This window comes from Heterocephalus glaber, unplaced genomic scaffold (assembly GCF_053883595.1).
Source record: "Heterocephalus glaber isolate CG9 unplaced genomic scaffold, H.glaber_assembly_v1.0 deba00001594, whole genome shotgun sequence".
Classification (NCBI taxonomy): domain Eukaryota; kingdom Metazoa; phylum Chordata; class Mammalia; order Rodentia; family Bathyergidae; genus Heterocephalus; species Heterocephalus glaber.
The window spans coordinates 19,588,437-19,611,060 of NW_028258369.1; the positions used below are offsets into that span (position 1 = coordinate 19,588,437).

Below are 22,624 nucleotides of genomic sequence, written 5' to 3' on the forward strand. Positions count from 1 at the left end.
AAGGCAGGGAATCCTGGTAATTGTTCATAAGACTACTTTGACAAATCCAAGAGAGCTTTTATTTATATATTGTCATCTTGTAAGCCTCAGTCATGAATATCTTCTCAGGATTTTTAGTTTAATTATTTGCAGAATAATATCCTTGCTTTCTTGTTACATTAGTAGACTATCAAAATCCCAATGTGGTAGGACTGGTGGTATAGAGAACTCTATGTTAATAGACTGACTCCTCCCTCCCACATTCACTGGAATTCTGCTCTGCTCCTTGCCTTTTTTTCCAACCTTCCCATTGACCTTTTTGAGCCCTTCTGATTATATCATTAATAGCAAATCCACTGATAGTTTTATGATAGATATCATAGCTGAGTTGTGCAGACTCTGCAGATCAAGACGACATGTTGTTTGTTGAAGCTTAATACTAAGTGTCACGATCAAAACATTTATCTTAGTGACCACTTAATATTGAGGTGTGGTGTTGTCAAGTGACTGCCCCTTGACCCGTTATTGTTGCAGCTCCGTGAGGAATTTGACCGTGGGACTGATGTCTCTCTGGAAGAGGAGCACAGTGTTCATGATGTGGCAGCCTTGTTGAAGGAGTTCCTGAGGGACATGCCCGACCCCCTTCTCACCAGGGAGCTGTACACAGCTTTCATCAACACTCTCCGTATGTACTACAGCCATATTTAGGGGAAGTGACTTGGAAGTGCCAGGATGTCCAGCTCACTCATCAAAACTTTGTGCACGTGCTTTCTGACAACTGTTTTTGTCCTTAGTTATCGGTCTCTAATGAATGGGCTATTTGGGGAATTTTCTGAGATTTACTCTGGGGAGAATTAGCAAGAAGAAACCTGCAATAAAACAAACGGAAATGGACAAGAAAAATTTGGGACGCTTTCAAATGACCCCCAGGACAATAGAAAGTGCTGTAAATTGATGATTTGGAGTACCAGCGAGAGTTCTTGTTGAGTCTGTGCCTAAATATGAATTGGTGTTTCTGGCACGAGGAAGTCCAGAACTCAGAATGAGAACTCAGAATGAGAAAAATGTGGGTGGGTGGGTGGGTGGGGTCAGGCAGCATTTCAGGAGAAGCAAGATGTCATAGCCAAGAGCCAGGACTTTCAGCATAGCTACTTCTGAGGTATACATAGATACCCAATGGAGGAGGAACGGAGAGTGGGGGACAGAAGGATAGGCCAGAGCTGAGTCAGTCTGCATACACTTCCTCCTCCAGTGCTGTAATTTCCATGAGGTCACACCTGAGAGAAAAGACATTGTCTTTGTGACATGCCTTGAGTATTACCAATGAAAAATTTCCTTGTTTATTGCTCAACAGAAAAGGGCCTCAAATCCATTGTAAACTCAAATTTTAGAGTATCATCTACCAATTCTCAGCCATATCTTTACCAACAAGTGACTGAAATCCAGAAAGTCTGCATGAGAAATGCCAGAGAAAGGACAGAGAAGAAAATAAAGAGAGTGGAGTTACCTTTCTCATAATTTCTCTAGGTGATACATTTCTCCAAGTCCGAGAGCCTTGTGACTAAGTTGTTACAGTGATGAGGAAATGGATGAAGGCAGGAGATTGCACTTGCCTTGGTAACCTCTTTCTTAAAACAGCGGGGAGGAGCCTTTCCTCCTTTACGCCTGAATGGCCCCAGCTCCCTTTACTCTTACTTAGAACGCCTCTTTCTGCCTTGCACAGTGTTGGAGCCGGAGGAACAGCTGGGCACCTTGAAGCTTCTCATTTACCTTCTACCTTCCTGCAACTGTGACACTCTTCACCGTCTCCTACAGTTCCTCTCCATCGTGGCCAGTCATGCCGATGACAGCGTAGGTGAAGATGGGCAAGAGGTAGGACCCATTTGCTGCTGTAGACTCTGTGACTCTCCCTCTCTCTCATTTTCAAAGGAGCAGGGCATCAATGTGACCAAATAGTTCAGCTGGAGAATATGACACCACACCATCTCTGTCCTATCTATTTGGGAAGAGCCTGCTCTAAGGGGCCAGTTCCTAATGGCACATAGGCCATTATCCTTCGTGCATGTTTCAAGGATGCTTGCAAATGAGGTTGTCATTTTCCACAGTGATCCTTTAATGAAGACCTTGAATTCCATTTATGAAAAGACAGACAATGAGCTATAGAGCCACTTGTTCTTATATAAAAGCACAGTAGTGGAGGTGAGAAGAGGTTACTGTCCTTGATACTGTTTTGATCTGTTTAATGTGGAGCCCAAATATGACATTTCCTCTAGTCTTCCAATTTCTCCCTGGAGCTCTCATCTGCACTATACCAAGAAATCCAGTATTGCCTGTTAGAAGGGTTCTTTCTCTCTGTAAACTTTCCCTCCAAAATAGAGACTTGCTGAATGCAACAGGGGTCCTTCCTGCTTCCAAGCCAGATGTGGAAGGGACTGGAAGGTCTGATCTTTGCTATTGCATCTTTTTTTTTCCTTGGTGGTACTGAGGATGGAACCCAGGACTTCACATATGCTAGAAGAGTGCTCTACCACTGAGCTACATTCCCAGACCTTTTGACATGGCATTTAGATGATAAATGGTGTTAAATGATAAGGCAGGTCCAACACAGTCCTGTGGATCCTTTAGCATATTCTAGTTCAACCAGGTCCCAACTCAGGCCCCTGTGTGATAACCCCACCCCAGTAATCTGAGGTCTTAGGCACTGGTTCTCTTTGATCAGCACTAGTGCTTCATTTTTAAACAAATGAGATGCTGGCCCCCATTTTAAGTGGTCTACCAGAAGACACTCTATTTAGTCTTCCCCTTCACCAGAGACCTCTTCCCCTTTGATCACAGGGAGTCACACTTCTCCCTGACATTGGATTTCCCAGAAGGTCTCAAATTCTTTAATATGCTAACATGCCTGGAAATCAATAAGGGGCCAGAAGCATTCACGACTTACTCAGCCAAAGGAATTTAAATCTCTGGTAAGCAGAGCTCAGCTGTATCATGTATTCAGTTCTGTGCTTATCAAATTTAGTTCCCAAAGGACATATCCATATATATATATATATATATATATATATATATATATATTTTTTTTTTTTTTTTTTTTTTTTTACTGTAATCAAGAAAGGCAATCCTGCATATCTTCTCCTCCCCCTCCCTATGAGTGTGAGAATGGAACTTGAGTTAGTCATTTGTCTCCATAGGAGTTATAATTAGTGAAACCTTGCTGGCTTTGGGTTTTGTAATATTGTCCTGACACCTTATTTCAGCATATGCAGCCCTCGACGGTAGACTATAATTCTTATAATTGTTACATACTTATATTACCCGTCTGGGTATCAGCCTTTATTGGCTGCAAATATTATAGAACCTGTGGAGTCATCTGCCTGATGGCTGAGTAAAGACAGAGCCCTGTCTTGGAAGATATACCAATTGCCTCTGACATTTCTTAAGTACTGTGTGAAAAGGAGCACATTGAATCTCAGGTGATTAAGGAGATTAAGATTTCCTCAATGTAAGGAAGGCAAAAAGTCCAGTTGAACTCTTTGTTGCTTTTTTGGAGTCCATCTCAGACAGTCTTTCAATCCAAAAGCTACTCCAAGAAGAAAACAGTATTCTTAGATAGGTATAAATGGAAATTTGCATACTGGAATACTAGCTACTATTTATACCTTGCCTACCAGTTAATGGCTTTGTGCCAGATAGATGGATAGATAGACGGACAGACAGACAGAAGATAATTCTCCTAACAGAAAAAAAGAGATATTATTGTCCCCATGTTTCAGAGGTAGAACCTGAGACCTAAAGAGGTTAGGTAACTCACCCAGGATCCCACAGGGAATTTCCATTTAGGGTCATACAGAGTGGCACATTTGTGTATTTCACAACTCTGGGGGAGGTGCCATGTGTGCTATAGTCACTGTAGATTTGCAGTTATTAGCACAGCATCCCAGCAGATAACAGTAAAAGATCTTAAAGAAGAGCCTCCTTTTTCTATTTCTCATAAAGTCATCATATTGACTAGTGATCAGGTTGGCTCCATAACTAGTAAATGCGCAGATGTACTTCAAGCACAAACCAGTCTAATTACAGAGAAAAAAAATACAGACTAGGATTTAGAAGCAATAAAATAAAACTCTACTGGTATCTAGTTCAGGGTTTCCCAACTTCTGCACAATAGATATTTGGGGCAAAGTCATCCTTTGCTGTGAAAGCCACCCTTGCATTGTAGGTTGTTTAGCAGCATCCCTACCCTCTACATACTAAATTCCAATAGTAGCATCCACCCACCTACACATAAGCACACACACACACATACACACACACACATGTGTATGCATGTACAAGCTGTGACAAACAAATATACCTCCAAACATTGCCAAGTTTCAAGTTTAGGTTGAGAAGTCATCTGTGGTTGAGAATATCTAGTAGTTCTGTAATTCACTAACCATGTGTTCTCGGGCAAATCTATTAAAATTCCTAAACCCACGTTTCCTCATCTGAACTTAGGGAATAAAAGTTCTTCACTTAAGAGCCAGGCATGGGGGTGGGCACCTGTAGATTCAGCTACTAGGAAGGCTGAGGCAAGAGAACAGATTGAGCCCACAAGTTGGAGACATAGCAAAACTCCTTCTCTAAAAATCAAGCAATCAATCAATCTTCAACTGGCACTGTGCAGTATCTGAGAAGCCTAGTTTACTTTAAAGAATATGATGATATCCAGATGTTCTTGACCTAAACCTTGCTTCAAAATGAATGACTAAAAACCAATGATTAAAGCAGCAGGGAAAATACAAGGACAGCATTACTTTCTTGAAAAGGTTAGAAGTGACAGGAAAGCAAGCAGCCTGTGCAGCCAACTTAGGCTCAAGAAAAGGCTCCAGAACAGAGGAGCACTGAGGGGGAAAACAGGAAATTGGGCCATGCTCATAGAGTGCTGAATGCCTCTGTGAGGGTAGGTGGTTGATTCTTTTAAAATGTGAAACTTTGAAAGGATTTGATAACAGGTGATAAAACCCACACCACAGATTGTTTAGAGACAGAGGAAAAGTAAGTTAGGAAGCTCTGGTACACTGGCAATATGGAAAACAATTCCCTTATAAATGTTTCCATTTAAGTATGGCCTTGGTATTTGAATTGTGCATGTCCTTAGTACCTGCCTTGAGCTCTTCTAAAGCAGTGATTGTTGTTCAGGAATTTTCCAGTGGCTGTTCCAAGGATGCTGTGGCTTGCAGGAGGTGGAGGAGGTGAGGACCCAAGACAAACATAAAATCAGGAAATTCAGTACAGAGTCACTGCAGAAACTTAGAGAAGGGATGAACATTGGCTACATGAGCTTGGAATGGCTCTGTGGAGGAGAATTGATGGAAGGAATACGTCAGCAGTTGTGTAGGAATTGAGTAGATAGGCCATGTAAGCATGCCACGGGCTTAGAAGTTAGCTGCACCCCTGTGGTAAAAGTGAAGGATGGAGGGAGATGAACCAGAGGGAGGTTCTTTGTGTAGTTATATTTTTTAGTTGGTTTGGCATGCACCTGTAGAGATCACAGAATGGACATACTAGAGCAAGGGTGAATACAAAATATAAAATATGGTCAGGAAATGAAGCATTTCTCAACTTCTCTTACATATTTGTTGATTTACATGACCTATTTGTTAGCTTGTTGTTTTATAAACTGAAGCATGAACAAGAACTGAGCCAGATTGTGGGAAGGCTTGAATAACCACACAGGCTCTGGCAGGACCTTGCTGCATGACCTTGCCTTTGTGAAAGGGAGGAAGAGGAAGGAAAACAGAGTTGGGGTCAGGGAAGGCCTGAACTTCCTCATCTATAAAGTGAACATACTATTTCCTCTTTAATAGGTGCTTAAAAATCAATACATCATTAGCTGGTGGGATCTTAAAAATGTCTAAGAGAAGGCATGAGAAAAGTTGTTGACTAATTGGTGCTTTTTGGAGAAAAAGACTGGTATTTTATTGAGTTGTGGTATTTTTCCATCTTATATTTGTTTTGTGTTATTAATTTTGTTTAGTTTGTTATTTGCATTGCCCATTAAGGAAAAGAGAAATTCCCAAATGTAAGAAATATCCCAGACAGTAGCTCTTCAGAGAGTCCAAGAAGCCCCTGGAATTGCATAGAAACTATGATGTGAGTGGGTACTTGTTTGGTGAGAGAGACCATAGCTGGTACTGAGTTCTCAAAGGGTCTAAGCATGAGGCAAAATGAACTAATACAGAGTCACGATTGCTGATCTTGAGGAGGTTCATGCCTCTAGGAAGCGGTGAGTTGGCTTTGGAACTCTGGCACAATCAGTGTTTTCCTCACCTCAACCTCCTCCAGCCCTGCTTTAAAGCTCATATTCCCATCTCCCCATTGCCATGGCAGGATCTGCCACACAAGAGTGAATGGGAGGAGATGACAAAGCGCTGCCTGGGGTGCAACTGCCAGCTTTGCTTCTTGCTGGACCACCTCGGGGCTCTGGGCATCACTGTTCCTGCATGCTTTCTATTAAAGAGGACAACAACAGCAGCTGGTTCATAAACTTGTAGTGAAAGAGTTAAAATAGTCTGTGGGAAGCCCCTAGACCAGTGTCTGTAAGCATTAGGCTTTTAATAAATGTGAGCTATTTTTATGAGGCTTAGAAATGATCTAGAGTACTTACGTAGTGAAGATAAAAGTTTGCCTTAAACTGGCCAGCTAATTAAATCATGCAATAATGGCCTGGCCTCGAGTGGATATATTACCTAACTATCCCATGTAGGTGCAAATGTATCCTGAAACATAGAGAGCAAGGGTGGAAGATGTCTAGGAGCAAGTCTCCTTTTCAGTTTAAAAAACAATAAAACAACAAAACAAAAAATGGTAACAAACCACAGCAGTTTGGTCTGCAGCTGGAATCTATGTGCAATTTTACAGACAGATTGTATTGCATTCCCAGAATAGCAACAAGAGAAGGAGACAGCGGAAACAGAGCTCTGGATTGTCCTTGTACTAAACATTCTTTTAAAAGAAAACAAAATCTTCTATTTGTTAATGTTAAAGAAAAAGAGAAAATCCTAATATTACTTTAAAAGGGAGAGGGGAAGCCTTCCAGACACCTCTGAGTACTAAAGGGAGGAATCTGAAAATGACACATATTTTATTTTATCCTTAACCATGAATTGCCAGGAGGAGAAATGAAAAATAAAATGAAAATAGTTCAGGCTTTATGTCAGTGAAATAAAACAAAGAAAAATTACTGAAGATCCCACATAAAAAGTACTTCCATTCAAATTCTAGTGTTTATCACATGGAATGGTTTCTGTTGGTGACCTAACATTTACCTGAAAACAGCCTCACCTTTTAAAAATAAAGCAAACCATGTGGCCTAGCAGAGTTGCAGGACAGGTTAGCCACCAGCTTTGGGCTGCACAGAATGAGGGGGAGACGCAGAAGCTTCCTATTGGATGTTCATTGGAGCTTGTGAATTCTATGTTGGATAACCACGTGTTTCTCAAAGGCTATGTAGATCTTTCTGGGGAAAACCTCCTCATCCTGACAGTCCTAGATTCTCAGCTAATATTGATGAGAGAAATAAAAAATCACACATACCAATAGTTCTCAAACAGGAGAGGGGGTGTAGGATGCTACAAGCATTTAGGGGCCCAAGGGCCACTCAACATCCAACCACACACAAGGCCAGAATGATCTGGCCCCAATGTCACTAGTGCCAAGATAAACTCTGACTTACAGAAGCTTAGCCAAGTTCTCCCTTCCATGTGAAAAAGAAGCAAGTAAGTAAAACAAAACAAAACAAAAATTCCCAAGCCTTTAAAAATTCTTGTATTCCCTATTATGACAATTTGACTCGTAGAATTTACTCCTAAGACAGTGCTCAGCTAAGCTCACAAAAAGTCTTTTTTGAGGATATTTTTGTACTATGTTTTATAATAACAGAATATTGAAAACAACATAAATTCCCATCACTTGGCTGTAGTTAAAACAAATCATGATCTGTTCATGCAACAAGATGTTTTGGCCCAATACAGACTGAAAAGAAAGGATTTTTTGAAATTGAGAGATTAATGTACCATGCTGTTAAGAGATAATAAACAAGTTACAAAATAATATATGGAATGTGATGCTAATTTTTAAAAATAAATAATAGTATGGATATATATATATATATATGTACATACTGATACACAGTGCTTGGGTCATTTTTAATGCTAGTCTTTTCAGCAACCATGTTCTCTGTGGCCCCAACTTTGCAAGCACTTCTTTTCAAATGAAACTGCAAACTTTGCACATCTGCTTTTGCTCCTGAATTTCACTGTCAATCTGGCTAAAATCTTCCAGCAGTACCTATGGCACAGCCTGAATATTGGGCTGCTTTGTAATTTCTTCTGCAAGATCGATTATTCTACTACCCTTGAACTCAGTCTCCTGCAAAGTCTCAGGAGGTGGACAAAATGAGGACAAATTTCCTGCCAGAAACAGGATGGCAGAAAGGAATGGCGGAGGCAAAGGTGCTCAATCCATGGCACCCAGGAAGGAGAGAGAGAAAAGAGGAGTCAGAGACATGAATACACCCTTTCAGGTCACACTTCCAGAGACCCAGTAAGTTAGCTGTAGTGCCCCCGTGATCCAATTGCCTGAACACATGGGACATTTGAAGGACATTTTAGATATAAATCATAACTGCATATATGTACATATACACATAGAAAACCATATGAGCAGCTGGCTCTTAGAAATGGTGGAATTATGGGCATTTTGCTTCTATATGCTTACCTGTGCTTTTTATTTATTAATATATTGAACATGAATAATTTCTTTATACTTCAAACTAAAGAATAGTTTCCTTTGCCAGCAGGCTGGTGCATGCTTGTAATCCCAGCACTCTGGGAGGCTGAGGCAGGAGGATCATAAATGAAAGCCTAGACTGGGCAACTTAGCAACTTAACAAGACCTTGTCTCAAAATTAAAAAAAAAAAAATTTAAAGGGCTGGGGATATAGCTCGGTGAAAAGGCTCTGGTTTCAATCCCCAGTTCTGCAAAACAATTTTTTTTAAATAGTTCCCATTCTTCAACCCATACCCCCACACACACATCTTTGTTCTTTCTCCTTATCTGTGAGACCTTTTGAAGAAAATTTCTCCACTCACTGTTTCCACTTCCTGCCACACCACTGAAATGGCTCTGAGCTAGGCCATTAGAGCCATCAGAGTCTGATCTGGAAGAAAGCGTAGTATGAGTATCTCAGTGAACACCTGGCACAGGGGTTAACACATTTGAAACTCTGCTCTATTCTCATGCAGAATCCTTTTGTCCTGAGTCACCTTCTAAACTCCTTTCTCTCATCTGGGCCTGCCTGGCTTTCCTGCAACAGCCCTGCCCTACTGGGCTTCCGGGCACTCTGATGCCTTTCGCTTGTTTGTCATTGCCTATGGTATTTTCTCCACTGTGAAACAGACCCCTGCCCAGACCCTCTGCTTTTCAGCCTAGTGCACTCTATTCTTCCTCTCAGATTGTAGACAAATATTGCCACCTCTGTAATAGTGTTCCTGGGGTCTCTGGGGTTGACAGCTTCATTCTTTGTACTGACTTCCCCAAAATGATGTTTATTTTGTTCCTAGAGCATGAGGCCTTCAAAACAAGGACTGTGTTATGAGTACTGTCAGAAGAATTTTTAAATAATTATAATCCATGAAAAATGCCTAGCCGTGGTATGTGCTGAGTGGATAGATCAGTGGAGATATTATGGGTTGATGGGTAAATAGATAAAGACATGAATGCATGGATGGATAGATATCAGTATTTTTTAAGTACAGACAGGATAGAAATTTTATATAGTACCAGTTTCACAATTAACCATGGAGTTGCAAATTTTTGCTCAATATGCTATTGAGATGACCACTGAGCTGTAACCTTTGATCCAAGATAGGAAGCAAAGGGAAAAAGATAGGACCCCTTGTGGTTTCTGACAGAGATAATGCCCTTGCAGCAAACAAATGGAAAAGAAAAGGTTTCATTGAATACGGAGCCACCAGAATTTTAGAAAGCAAACATAACAACAGCCCTGGTATTCTCTTCTGCACTAGGTCACTGGGAACAAAATGACATCTCTAAACTTGGCCACCATATTTGGACCCAACCTGCTGCACAAGCAGAAGTCATCAGACAAAGAATTCTCAGTCCAGAGTTCGGCCCGGGCTGAAGAGAGCACAGCCATCATTGCTGTAGTGCAGAAGATGATTGAAAATTATGAAACCCTGTTCATGGTAGGTGACTTTTTAGTGGCAGCTTATCTCAGTGAACTGCTTATTGGTTGCCTATGGTGTATAATGAAACTGAAGTTCACCACCTTCTGATTTGCAATGCTGGTAACTGACTGAATTCATTGGAAGCCAGGTTGTTTCCATAGGAATAAACATTTTCATAACTGTGATATCACTGCTAGTTTGTGATTGCATGTTTAAACAAACATGCATAAATTGAAAATTCCATTTTGTTGTCCCCTGCAAAATAATCAAATTTTGGAGTCATTTACTCCAAAAGCAGTGGTCCTGGCTGAGAACATTGATGAATCCTTCTTTTAAGAATTCTCTCTGTGGTCCTCATGAAATCGTGTATTCATAACCAGACTCGATGACAGCACCTTGTGCAAGGTCAGTCTTGACATTCTACCTCCAGCATGAAGTTTCACCTTTCCTTCCTAGGTCCTTCCATGTTGCTTCCCATGCCACTTCTCTGTCTCTTGAACTCCATTACTGTTCGTATTAGTGTTTATATTACTCAACATTGTGTTACGGTCATTTATGATCATTTCCCCTGGTAGATTATAAATCCATTTAAAACAAGGGCTATGCCCTTGTTATCTCCTCTCTGTATCCTCTGTACAATTTTGGAAGGCCCTCCATCTGGCAGGCACTCAATAAATATTTTTTTGATTTGTATTGAGTTACCAGTTCCTGTTTTCCTTCATAAAACTGCATGGCTTGCTCCAACTTCCCTTGAAACATTAGAACAAATGCCAATTCTCTTCTATTTCTGTTCTCGATTCATATTGCAGGTCAAGATTTATAGGAACTTTGTCCATGGTTGTCCCATTTCTCTTGTCAATTTGTAAACACTATAAAGCTTACCTATTCCACAAGACCATTTTGTGGCTCCTTCAACCAGAAGGTTAATTGACTCTGTTGAATATTCTCAAGAGTTTTATCTATGCTTATCAAATACCTTGTATTAGATTTATCTCCAAGCTTGTCTTATGAAAAAATCTTTTTGTAAATTCAAGAGCCAGTGGTTTAGAATGGTTGCCTTCTGTGTATTAACTATGTGATTGTGACCAAGTAATTCAATACTCTGTGGGCATAAATTTAAGCTCCTGTGAATGGCCTAAGGCCTAATTCCCATAGTGGTTACCAGAATTATTTGATATGTGAAAGCATTATACAAACTGTAAAAGTCTAAGCAAGTGTTAACTACTAATTATATTACTCGGGAAACACGAGCTGCCTCATATCTCAATTCTTTCACACCACAGACATAAATGTGTTGTTGATATAATATTTAATCAGATATGTGGCAGACAGCCTTCCAGGCGGTGACTGCACTAATCCCAGTTCCCTGTATCTTGAGACTCTGCCACCCGCTAGGATTTTATGGGCAAACTAAGAAGGAGCATCTGTCATATGGACCCAAACCCTACTGGCCAGAATTTATCCACAAGCCACTCTTAACTCCAAGTGGGGCTGGGAAATGCATTCTGGTGGGGTGCCCAGGAGGAAGAGAAAATGAATTTACCATGGTGAAAAGTTCACTGAGGTAGAATGATGTCTTGATCCTCTTTGTGTCCCTGAAGCATTGCCCCTGTGTTCCACATGGTAAGTAAGCTCTCAAAAATGTTGATTTAGTCACTGACTCTATATGAATTTCACACTTCACCCCAAATCCTCCTAATTAATTACATGTTTGGATGAATCAAATGTCAGAATTTTTCAACATTTTCATCAAGTTTTAAGTCACATATCATCTTGCCAACTAGTCTTGGCATTACTTCATGTTCTCTGAACATTTTTTTTTTAAAAAATAGTACTTATCATCGATCTTAATTCTATTTTCTAAGTTCTGTTTTCCAAGCAAAGTTCTCCTTTATATGAAACTACAAACCATCAGGCATTTCTGTTCACCTCAGATACTGACAAAGCTTCCTTGAAAGTACAGCTGTTGTCATTTTAATTGTGCCATCCATCTTCTCCCCATTTCCTGCCACCTGGATTACCAAGAACAGCAAAAATATATCTGCATTCCACTTTTCCCCACTGTTTCCCAATCTAATCTTTGGTTATCATTCTCCATAAGAATTGATGTTGAGATTCTCTTAGGTCATAGCTCATATTTGGCTTCCCAAGTTATAGTCTTTCCGTCTTAGGGAAGCCTTTCTTGACAACCTTATCTAAAATGGAGCTTCTCCACTACCACCCCCCCACACACATGCACACACTCACACACACACACACACACACATACACACACTCATTCCCTCTTCTTATTCCTTGCTTTTTCCTCTTAGCAATCACCATTACTAATAGAGAATTTTGTTAATGTTTCTTATTTGTTCTGTTTCCTCACTAAAATATAAGTTTTCGTCCATTTCCATCTACTTCACTGCATTATTTCTGTGCTTGGAGCATTGTAGGAACAAAAATACGCATTGAATTAATGAATGATCTGATGGTACCTTTGTGAGCTATGATCTCCATTTTACCAATTCTTACCATTTACATGTGTGAAAAGGTTTGGCAAGGGAAGGGTTAAGGATATCTGTTTCACAGTTAGTTAGCCACTAATGTAATCATTCTTGCTCTGCTTATATAGATTATGGGAATTATATATTGAAAAAAAAGAACAATAGAGTAGGAAAGGGGACAAAGATCCTAACCCTAAGTCTATAAATATAAACTGGGGCCAGAAAAATTTATGGCAGTCCTGTCTGCTACATGTTAGCTACACAGCCACATCTTTGATTTCTATTTCTTTAGTTATCCAAGAACTGTGCTTGAATGAATGATATCCACAGTCCCTTCTACTTCTGAAATCTGCATGGCTCGATTGTCTAGCACAGTGGTGGAGAACCTTTTAGAGCTTTCAATGATACAAACAGCCCGCTGCGGCACACATGCCATGTGTTCACCACCACTGCTCTAACACTTACTTCCCCTCTTATAATTCCAAAAAGCACAAAAAAATTAATTTCTTCACATTTTGGATTCTCTTAGCATTCTTGGCATTTTAGACTCTAGTTGGTTACACCAAGACTGGGGTGGTTGGTTGGCTTAAGTCGGTCTGTGTGGATAGACAGAAATGCAATATGTGTCATATATATATATATATATATATATATATATATATATATATATATATATATATATAAGTTTGCTTTGATTTGTTTTAAGAAGCTTTTGAAATTATTAAAATTTCAAAAAAAGAAAAGCAAGGCTCTCCAAGGCCTGATGGTTAAAGGTAGTTAGCAAATGTGCAGCTTCATAGTCTTTGGAAGAGTTTATGAGATCCAAAATGAAGGTGTCAATTTCATTGGCACTAGAAAGCAAGATGTGTTAGGAGAAGTGGCTGTAAGCTTGTCCTTGAAGGCAGAATGTACCCTGGAGGCAGTCATTCCACAGAAGACCTGGTGGGTGGGACCTGGAAACCCCCAGCAGCCTGGAAGGAATCCCAAGTTTGTACTGAATGTCCTTCATTTCCTAATACTGAGACTGCCTCTCCCATGTGGCTGGGGTCCAACTTCATGGAAAAGGGCCGAAAAGAACCTGGCATTGGGACACAAGACAAATTTAGAGGTTAATATATAATTTAAGGGTCAGGCTAAGAGGTTTGCTTTTTAGGCACTGATTTGGAGATCCTAAAGCTGGAAATACTTCATGATAACAAACATCATGACCACTCTTACCAAAAGACCAAGGCAGCACATTATAATAACAGTTCTCAAACTTGAGCCATGCAGCACATTTCTCAAGGAAACTTGTTAGACATTCTGAATCCTAGGCCACTCTACAGAAAATTGAATGGAGTAGCACTAGCATGGGGCCCAGGAATCTGTACTTTCTAATGAACACCTCCAGGGGTTCTGGCAGGCTCCTACACCCACCTTAGGAAACCACTTGTTGAGAGACACTGGTAGGGTGGAAAGACTATAAGCTTCTGAATGAGTTACCAAAATTCACACTCTAGTACACTTCATTTTCCTCTTGTGAAAAAAAGGAGATGAAGCACCCTACACTTTCATTTTCCAGCACACTTCATTTTCCTCTTGTAAAAAAAAAGGAGATGAAGCACCCTACTTCACAGGATAGTTTTGACAATTAGAAACAACATTTTAAGGCTCCTAGGAAAGGATTGAAATGTAGTAGGTACTCAGAAAAAAGATTACTGTTATATAACATTGAAGTGATACGATGCCTGCTTTATCAAAGCACAGTCAGGTGTTGCCTTGGAATCAAAGCCCACTCTGACCACTGTGGATGACACTGAGACCTGCTCCCACACACACACACACTCCTAATTCCTTACCTAAATCTCTTCCTTTTTGCCACAGCATTTATCACCTTTTAACTTGTTCCATAATTTATTTATTATAAGTCAAAACCTAAGAGAATACAAACCTTTTGAAAACAGGGTTTCTTGTCCTATTCTCTGACATCCACACATCTAGAAAGTACTCGGCAGAAGATAGCACCCAGTAATTATTTGTTGAATAAATACTACAACTCTGTATTACTATAAGAGAATGTATTATTGTCATTGTTGTTTTGTTTATTTGGGTTCCACACTCGCACCCCTGAGATTCCTGTACCATTAAATCATTATCCTCCTCCACTTCTGGTATAACAACTACTTAAAACCTGCCTAACATAAAATGGCACTGCATGGAAAACACTGGAAATAACAGATAAAGAAGCAGTCATTTCTAGAAATAGCCATAAGTATTATTCTAAGTAGAAATCATTCACTGACAAAATCATCAACACACTAATTCTTCTGAGAGTTAAGCTTCTTCAACTGGCATCGAGAATGCCAGAGTAAAAATACCATTGTTCTTGGATAATAAGAGCTTCATAGAGGGAGGGAGAAAAGTGTCGGCTCACTCTGCCAGTGGGTATTACATGATTCCTACTAGGGCTCTTTTGGAGAGCAGCAAAGAAGGCCCATGCCAAGTGCAGAGTGCAATGGAAACGTGGGAAAGCCAGAAAGTTCCCACTCCACTGCCCATCAGTCTGAGCTGGGGACACGCTCCGTGCCCTTGGGAAATTTCGAGTAAGCCCTATTGAGAACAAGGATCAGAAGGTGTGATGAGGATCCCAAGCTCAGAAGCCAAGCTTTGCTTTGTGTTCTCTTCACACACACCCCCCCCATGCAAATTGCATTTTCTTGTAACCTATTTTTCATGTCAAATCAAAAGAAGCCAAGCAGTCATCCAGGTCATCAAACAAGAATCCACTTCTACCAATATATCCAGATAATTGTATATGATTTCCATTTTTCTACAGCAAAAATAACCACGTTGTGTGCCAGAGGTTGGGCTGGTCATTACATGCATTGTTGGCTTATCTCAATTTTACCACCACTTCGTGAGTAGGGAGCCTAGTTCATTTGTCCAAGTGAATTATTTCTACATCATGATGCTTCCCCACAAACAGAAGAGGCACTCAGATGTGGTATTTCAGATAGGGAGTCTATTTTTGGATGAGGAAGGGGAAACTTTATTTTAGCCAATCTGAAAATAGTGAGTGAACACATTAATACCTCTGGACTAATCAAAGCATCCACCCACCTGAGGTTAAGGCCAGCAGATGGCCTCAACAGCCAGTCTGTGTACCTGCTGGAGCCTGCTCACCTTGGCCCTGTCTGCAAAGATAGAACACCTGTACCGTTGGCATCCGATACAGGTAGGAGGGAGCAGAAGTGTATTGCTCCTGGGCTTTTCCATGCCCTTTAGCTTGTTGCCATGGGGCAAGGACTGCACATTTTTCTTCATCTTTCTTACTTAGTCTTCCTCTAAAACAGCTCCATGAGTCCTGGGCTCTGGCACTGTTTTTGTTCAGTAAGGTGCCCCACTTGCCAAAACAATACTCTGCCTGGCATGTCCCTAGCATTTGAGAAATATTTGTTGAATTTAATGCTTCTCTATCCTCCAAATGCACCTGGACCACCTTCAATTATGAAATCAGTGTCACAACAGAGCCACACAAAAGGTCTGAGGCTGAGTCTGCCCTTGTTTGAGCTTTTGCTTCCATAAACAGCCGAAATGATTTCCTTTAATGTGTCTGCGAACTAAAAAATGTCATCATGATTTCCAGTGATATTTACTTTTGCTGGGGAGTGTTAGAGTTTCAAATCCCAAAGCATCCTTCTTGGTCAAGTGCAAAGTGGCAGGTTAGTGTGGAACATCTAGCAGCAAGAACAGTGAGGCTGGGGCCAGGAAATTGCTCTTAATGGTTTGTTTTGTGTCTTATTAAATGGAGAAAACTCGCAGTTTTCCCTCTCAGTGCTTTATGGAATAAACTACCTCATAGCAGTTATACCCTAGGCAATCATTCAAGGTATCATTTTTAATTTGATAGGCTAGATTTTAATTATGACAGTTTTATTCCTTCATATGTGCAGTGTTTACATTTTTTTCTCTAAAGCAGGAGAGTACAAAGTTCTTTTGATTTTTGGAATAGCATTATGCTTTGAAGGAACACATTAAAATCTAAGGGTCTGAGTCTCCAGATAAACACAACCATAAATGGTACCCTTAAAATATCTAAAATTACTAAATAGTTGACTAAAATCCAATAGAGATTTTGATGTAAAATAGTGAATTGTAAGAAAAGAATCACTTTGAGCTGGGTGTTGTTTCTGCATTTAAGCATGCTGAATTGCTTGAGTAAAAAAAGTAAAGAAATAATGTGTTTTTCACTATCTTACTCCTTAGTTCCCATTTTTTTATGTACAAAATCACTGAAACGAATGGAAAATTTTGATTATTGAGCTATACTTTTCATTTGGGGAAGTTTTATATTGATGGGAACAGTAGTTTAAAAACTCCCAAAAATCTTGATGATCTTTACCTGGGAAAGGAAATTTATTTTTCTAGTCTAGAAATGAACAGCAAAGAGACTGTGCTACAGCATGATGTTGATACTATTTGTAAGAAAAGAACAGATCCAGACAAAGGCATTGTCTTAGTTACTTTTCTTGTTGCTGAGACAAAATACATGACACTCAAAGTTAAAGGAGGAAAGGTTTATTTAGCTCACAGTCCATAGAGGTTTCAGTCCATAGTTGTGTGTCTCCAAGGCAGGGTGGTACATGGCAGAGGTGCTTCACACGGAGAAACAGCACATGGAAGCAAACAAGAGGTAGAAAAACAAGCAAGGGACCCTAACAGCGTGCTTCTGCTCCTTTTACCTTATCCAGACTACTTAGGGTGGGTATCACTCACACCCTTAGTCTTAGTACCCTTAAGCCTAGATAGGCACTTTTCTCTCTCTGCTGTGCTCTCTTCAGCTGCAAAAGCCAGCATCTCTCAGGACCATCATTGCATCAAGAGATGAAGAAAGACATTTCCCTTTTTTTAATATGGAGAAAATCCTTTTCCAGAAGCTCCTACAAGCCCTCCCTTAGGGTACCTTGGCAAGGGTTGGCATACATTGTCTTGCATGAGCTGCAAGGAAGGTGAGATGACAAAGAACTACATCAGGAACTTTTATCAGTTCCAAGACAGCAAATCAGGTAGTTCATCCCTCTGGAAATTTAACTTCCAATGATGTGATCAGCAGGAAGATGCATGGTCTATAGGAAGAGAAGGGGGAGACTATAACAGGGTCTAGCTTCAAGCCCATTGCAGTTGAGAGGCCAAGAGTCACAGGCTGTAACTTGAGAAATTCAGAGGGGAGTTAGGACCACAGACAAATCAAGAGACCATCTCTTACCTTAGTTACCCACCAGAAGTGTTAAGGGAAGAGAAGAGGGTGAGTCTTCTCTGTGGGTCAGTGGAGATAGAGACAGAAATGATTGAAAACAAGTCACAGAACAAATATTGCTCATCTCCATCTTAACTGCTTCTATTTTTTCTTTGAAATGTTTAACTTCTTTCATCTATTTCTAATGAAAATTTTTATTACTATCCCTCTTTACAGTTGATGAGGTATTCTCAAATGGTTTGCTGGTCCCCATAACACCTTCATTAAGGATAATGCAACTGGTAAGAGAAAGCTTGCAAGTTTTCAGGTGCAGGAACAAAATCCTAGAGAAGGTGCTTGATGTCACCGAGATTGTATTAATTATAAGCAGCAGAACTAAAACTGGACCTCAGGGCCTCTAGACTCAGATACATCTTCATAGCATCTTAACTCCCACAAAGGTATGCAGGAGTGAGTAGTCTGCCTGGATATTTCCTTCTTACATATTTGAAGTTGGGTTTTCCTATCAGTTTATTTACTTGACTTTTGATTCTCTATTAAGTACCTGAATTAATAGATAATGAATGTTCATCCAGTTGAACTGAGCTTGTAGTCTTAAATTTTCATTAAATAATAGGAAATGAAATGAACGATCATAGAAAAAGATTAAAAGAGTAATGAGAAAAAAGATCACTAGACATTGCTATATGAGGACTTTAAGATCGACTCTAGGCATCATTCAAATTCCCCACCTCATTTTTCCACTGAATCTAGGATTCTGTACCATTCATTTATTTTTTTAAAAAATAAGTGATTTTATCATAGGAAGTTTTGAAGTTTTCTTAAGTCATTTTGCAGCAAAGGTTGGATTCAAATAAATTGGGTTAATTAATGAAATATATATATTACAGTGAGTTTTTTATAATATAAGGAAATATTATAAATCTTTCCTATAATGTGTGAATCCACATTTTAACTGTATCTTTTTATTTACTTGTAAATAGCATCTCCATGCCAAAATTGTATCATAAGTCTCTTAAACTATAGACTGATCTACAACTCCAGCCTTTTTTATTTGCATTTGTTACCAAGTAAGAGTCACATATGCTACATAAAATAAAATTCAAGAATTATAATTGCTTGGCAATCAAGCCTAGTTGAATGAATGGAAACTTCTGAAATGCAGAATAGGTTAACAAAAATTTGTGGAAAGTTATTTTTAAATAATGATACTTTCTGTAACCTATTCTAATAAAAAATTATTATTCTAATGATACAAGTTGATAATTTATCATCAGACATCATATACTCTCAAAGGATTAATACGGCAATCACTGCGCCATTCCGAAGGATATTTACTCTTGTTCATTTTTCAGGGGGAATGGATTGGTACTTGGAGCAAAAAGTTTTATCACATGTCTAAGCTTGGCCCATTCTAAATTAACTGGACCAAAATGCAAGCACTTTTCCTAATTTGCTCCTGGATATTTCTTTTTAAAAAGAGTTAAGGATATACATTCTGGCCTATGTTATATTATGTTGTTATGTTATATAATGTTATGTTATGTTTTGCTTCCCCTTTTGCTTTGTAAAAAGCATTCTCTTTTCCCATTTTCACCCTTTAAGTATTACTTTTTAAAAACTTGTACAATAGTGTGTCAGTTAATCTTAATTTTCACATTGGCTGGATTAAAAGACCCCTTTAGAGGTGATGGGATCATGGGGTGCTACACTCATCAGGTAATCCACTGATGAGTTCATAACTGAATGTCCTAGGAGGTGGGGCCCCATTGGAGGAGGTGGGTCATGGGGGGTTTGTCTTTAGAGGGTACAGCTCTGCTTATGCTCTTCCCCTGTGCTATGCTTCCTGTCTTCCATGACCTGAGCAGATTTCCTCACCACCCCCTTCTGCCATGATGTTCCTGCCCTGGAGCCAGCCAGCCATGCACGGAAACCTGTGAAACCATAAGCTAGATAAACCTTTCCTCCTTTAGGTTGCAAATGTCAGGTATTTTATCCCACTAATGGAAAAAGTGACTAATACAAGTTGCATATGTCTGTTAGGTCACGATGTTTGAAAAAGTCCAGTAAAAAAGATTGGTCTTTTGATTTTTTCAACTTACACACTAAAGTAAAAGAATACAGTCTCTCAGCCTTGACTTAACTGTTCTGCCCTTTCTCTTCTCTCTCTATTTTAATCCTCAGGCCATTCCATTTGGTTTCAGAACTTTAAATGCCATTTATGTGTGGCTCCTAAATGTCTATGACCAGCTAGAACCACTTCCCTGAATTCCAAATCTTTATTCCCAGCTACCCACTAGATATCTCCACTTGGATGTCTCACAGACCTCTCGGTATTTCCATTTCAAAGCTGAACTCTTGAATTTCCCTCCAGCCTTCTCTTCCTGGAGCTTCTCTGAGAAAGTCAGTGGTAACCTCATTCTCCTATTTACTCAGGACCCCAAGTACCGGTCATCCTCTCTCCCTTTCATTCTCTTTCTTTCCATCCAATAAATTAGCTGTATAATAAATTACTGTCAGCATCTACATTATCTTCAAGATTCAGATATTTCTCACCATCTATCTCATTGTCCTGGTTCAGCACCCATCATCACTGATCTGGATCTATCAAAAGCCCCTGTCTGCTCACCCTGCTTTATGTCTGGCTTCCCTGCAATCTACTTCCAACTAAGCAGCCAGACTGATGACAACTTGTACTAGTCATCTGCTCAAAATCTCCAGTGGTTCTCCACCCACTTTGAAGAACAGCAGGAGTCCTCATCATGAACAGTGGACTTCACGCTATCTGACCCAGGTTACTTGACCCTCCCTCCTATTTCCTGCCTCCTTCCTTCTTCACTCTTTCTCAGCCTCCCTGGCCACCTCAGTCTCCCTTGATTGTCTTCTTTCTTCTGTCTGGGATGACTGTCTCCAATTCCTTTATCAGCTTTGGTTCTCCGATAAAATGCCAGCTTTTATATGACTTGACGATCCTGTTTGACCCTGCACCACCTCTCCCAGCATTTCTGACTTCCCTTCTTTGCTTTGGGTTTCTCCATGTGATCCATGCTATGCTTTCCTTATATTTTCATGCCCATTTTCCCCGAATTCATTGTCAGCTCTACGGGGACAAGGACTCTTGGCTGGTTGGTTTGTAAGTGAATCCTAGCATCCAGTTCCTGGCACTCAAGAAGCAGTCACCAAAGATCTATGCAATGAGTGGATGGTACAGAGTCTGGAAAAGGCCCTGGTGATCAGCACAGTGGTGCAAAGCAGAGGGAGTGGGAGGAGGGCTGCCAGGAGTGAAGACCTGAAATATTTATTGAGAAGAGCAAGCAAGTGGAGGACTGCAGTTGTGGGGATGGGAAGGGTTCCAGGCAGGAGAGTACCTTGGTCAGATCATTCTGACACCCATGTGGAGAAGAATTTTGATGCACACTTTAAGGAAACAGTGCACAAGTTAGAAAGCTTTTACATCAAAGGTCCATCAAGTATTTATGTTTCTTTTCATCTATAAATTCAAACTGGCTTCAGAAACTCCAGGGATCATACAGCTAAAAAGTTGAAAAGATATTGTAGCTTCGGGCATAGCTTGACACCAGACTCTAATGCTATCAAGATACCCTTCCTTTTTCCTCTTTGTTTCTCCATGTCTTATGTTTGTTTCTTTGTCAGCACAATCATCAGACCTCATATGGCTACAGGCGCTGTGTCCCTTCTCTCATAAGCCTCAGAGAAATTCTCATGGTTTTGCATTGCCTCTAATGGGGCCACAGGCTCATTTCTGAGGCCATTGTGGTGGTCTAAGAAAGGAATGATCGGGCAACTTCATTTAAGGTGCACACTTTACCCTTGAACTGAGGGTTGGGGAAAGGAGGGAACTTAGGATATAACTATTATAAGAAGAGGGAAGTGGACTTGGTAATGGCCAACAGATGACCACTACAAAGGGGTAATGAGGGCTTGAACTTGGGTCATTGCTGTTAGAATGGAAGGGGGAGGAAAGAAGTAACAGAGATGAAATCAAGTAGATCTTCTAGCTCTGAAGGGATGGGAAGAGGACACAGAATGGCTAGAACACAACTAGAAGAGTTTAAGCTTATGTGACTGGGACTTGGGAATGCCATTAATAAAGATTCAGGATGAAGTAGGATGAACTGATTTATGAGAGAAGGAAAGCGTTTTCTTGCGTTCTCATCCTTGTTTTTATTAATAAATTGTTTCCAGCTCCTCGGAGCTCAAGAGCAATTGAGCTCTGCACGAGGCAGGAGGCAAATTCTTCCACCAACCACTTATTCTCAGAAGACTTGTCCCTGTGGTTTTGAAAACATCTCTCTGAGACCATGTGTGAGAGAATCAGACTGAAAACGTATTTTCTTTCAAAAGTTTGAGTTTCCTTTGGTTGAACTACCAGGATCTATGGAGTAGAAAACCATGAGCCAGAGCTGGGTTCATGCTTCTCATAGAACATTTCCACATGGGTGACTTAGGGCCACCTCCTAAGGCAGTGCATGTGGATCAGGCTTAGAAAAGCATGTGATGCTCATTAATAAAATGCTAGTGGATGCCTAGGAAATTATAAAGTGAGAAATGTTTAATTGCTAGTGGACTAGGAAGTGGGGGACTTGTAACTATGAGCAAGAAAGACTGAAGGGAGGCACCAAATGGTAGTAACAGGTACAAAGGTATTGTTAGCATTTTTGTTTCTT

At 40.1% G+C, this 22,624-nt stretch overlaps 1 protein-coding gene across 5 annotated transcripts in view; it reads left to right on the forward strand.

Moving 5' to 3' along the window:
* Arhgap6 (Rho GTPase activating protein 6) overlaps positions 1-22,624 on the forward strand; it is a 499,561-nt gene that overhangs the window by 460,952 nt on the left and 15,985 nt on the right. For all 5 annotated transcript variants that reach the window (XM_021249114.2, XM_021249115.2, XM_004871022.3 and 2 more), the window contains exons 7-9: positions 514-664; positions 1,703-1,851; positions 10,050-10,229. In XM_021249114.2, coding sequence (XP_021104773.2) covers positions 514-664; positions 1,703-1,851; positions 10,050-10,229 — 480 coding nt within the window. The remainder of the gene's footprint in view (positions 1-513; positions 665-1,702; positions 1,852-10,049; positions 10,230-22,624) is intronic.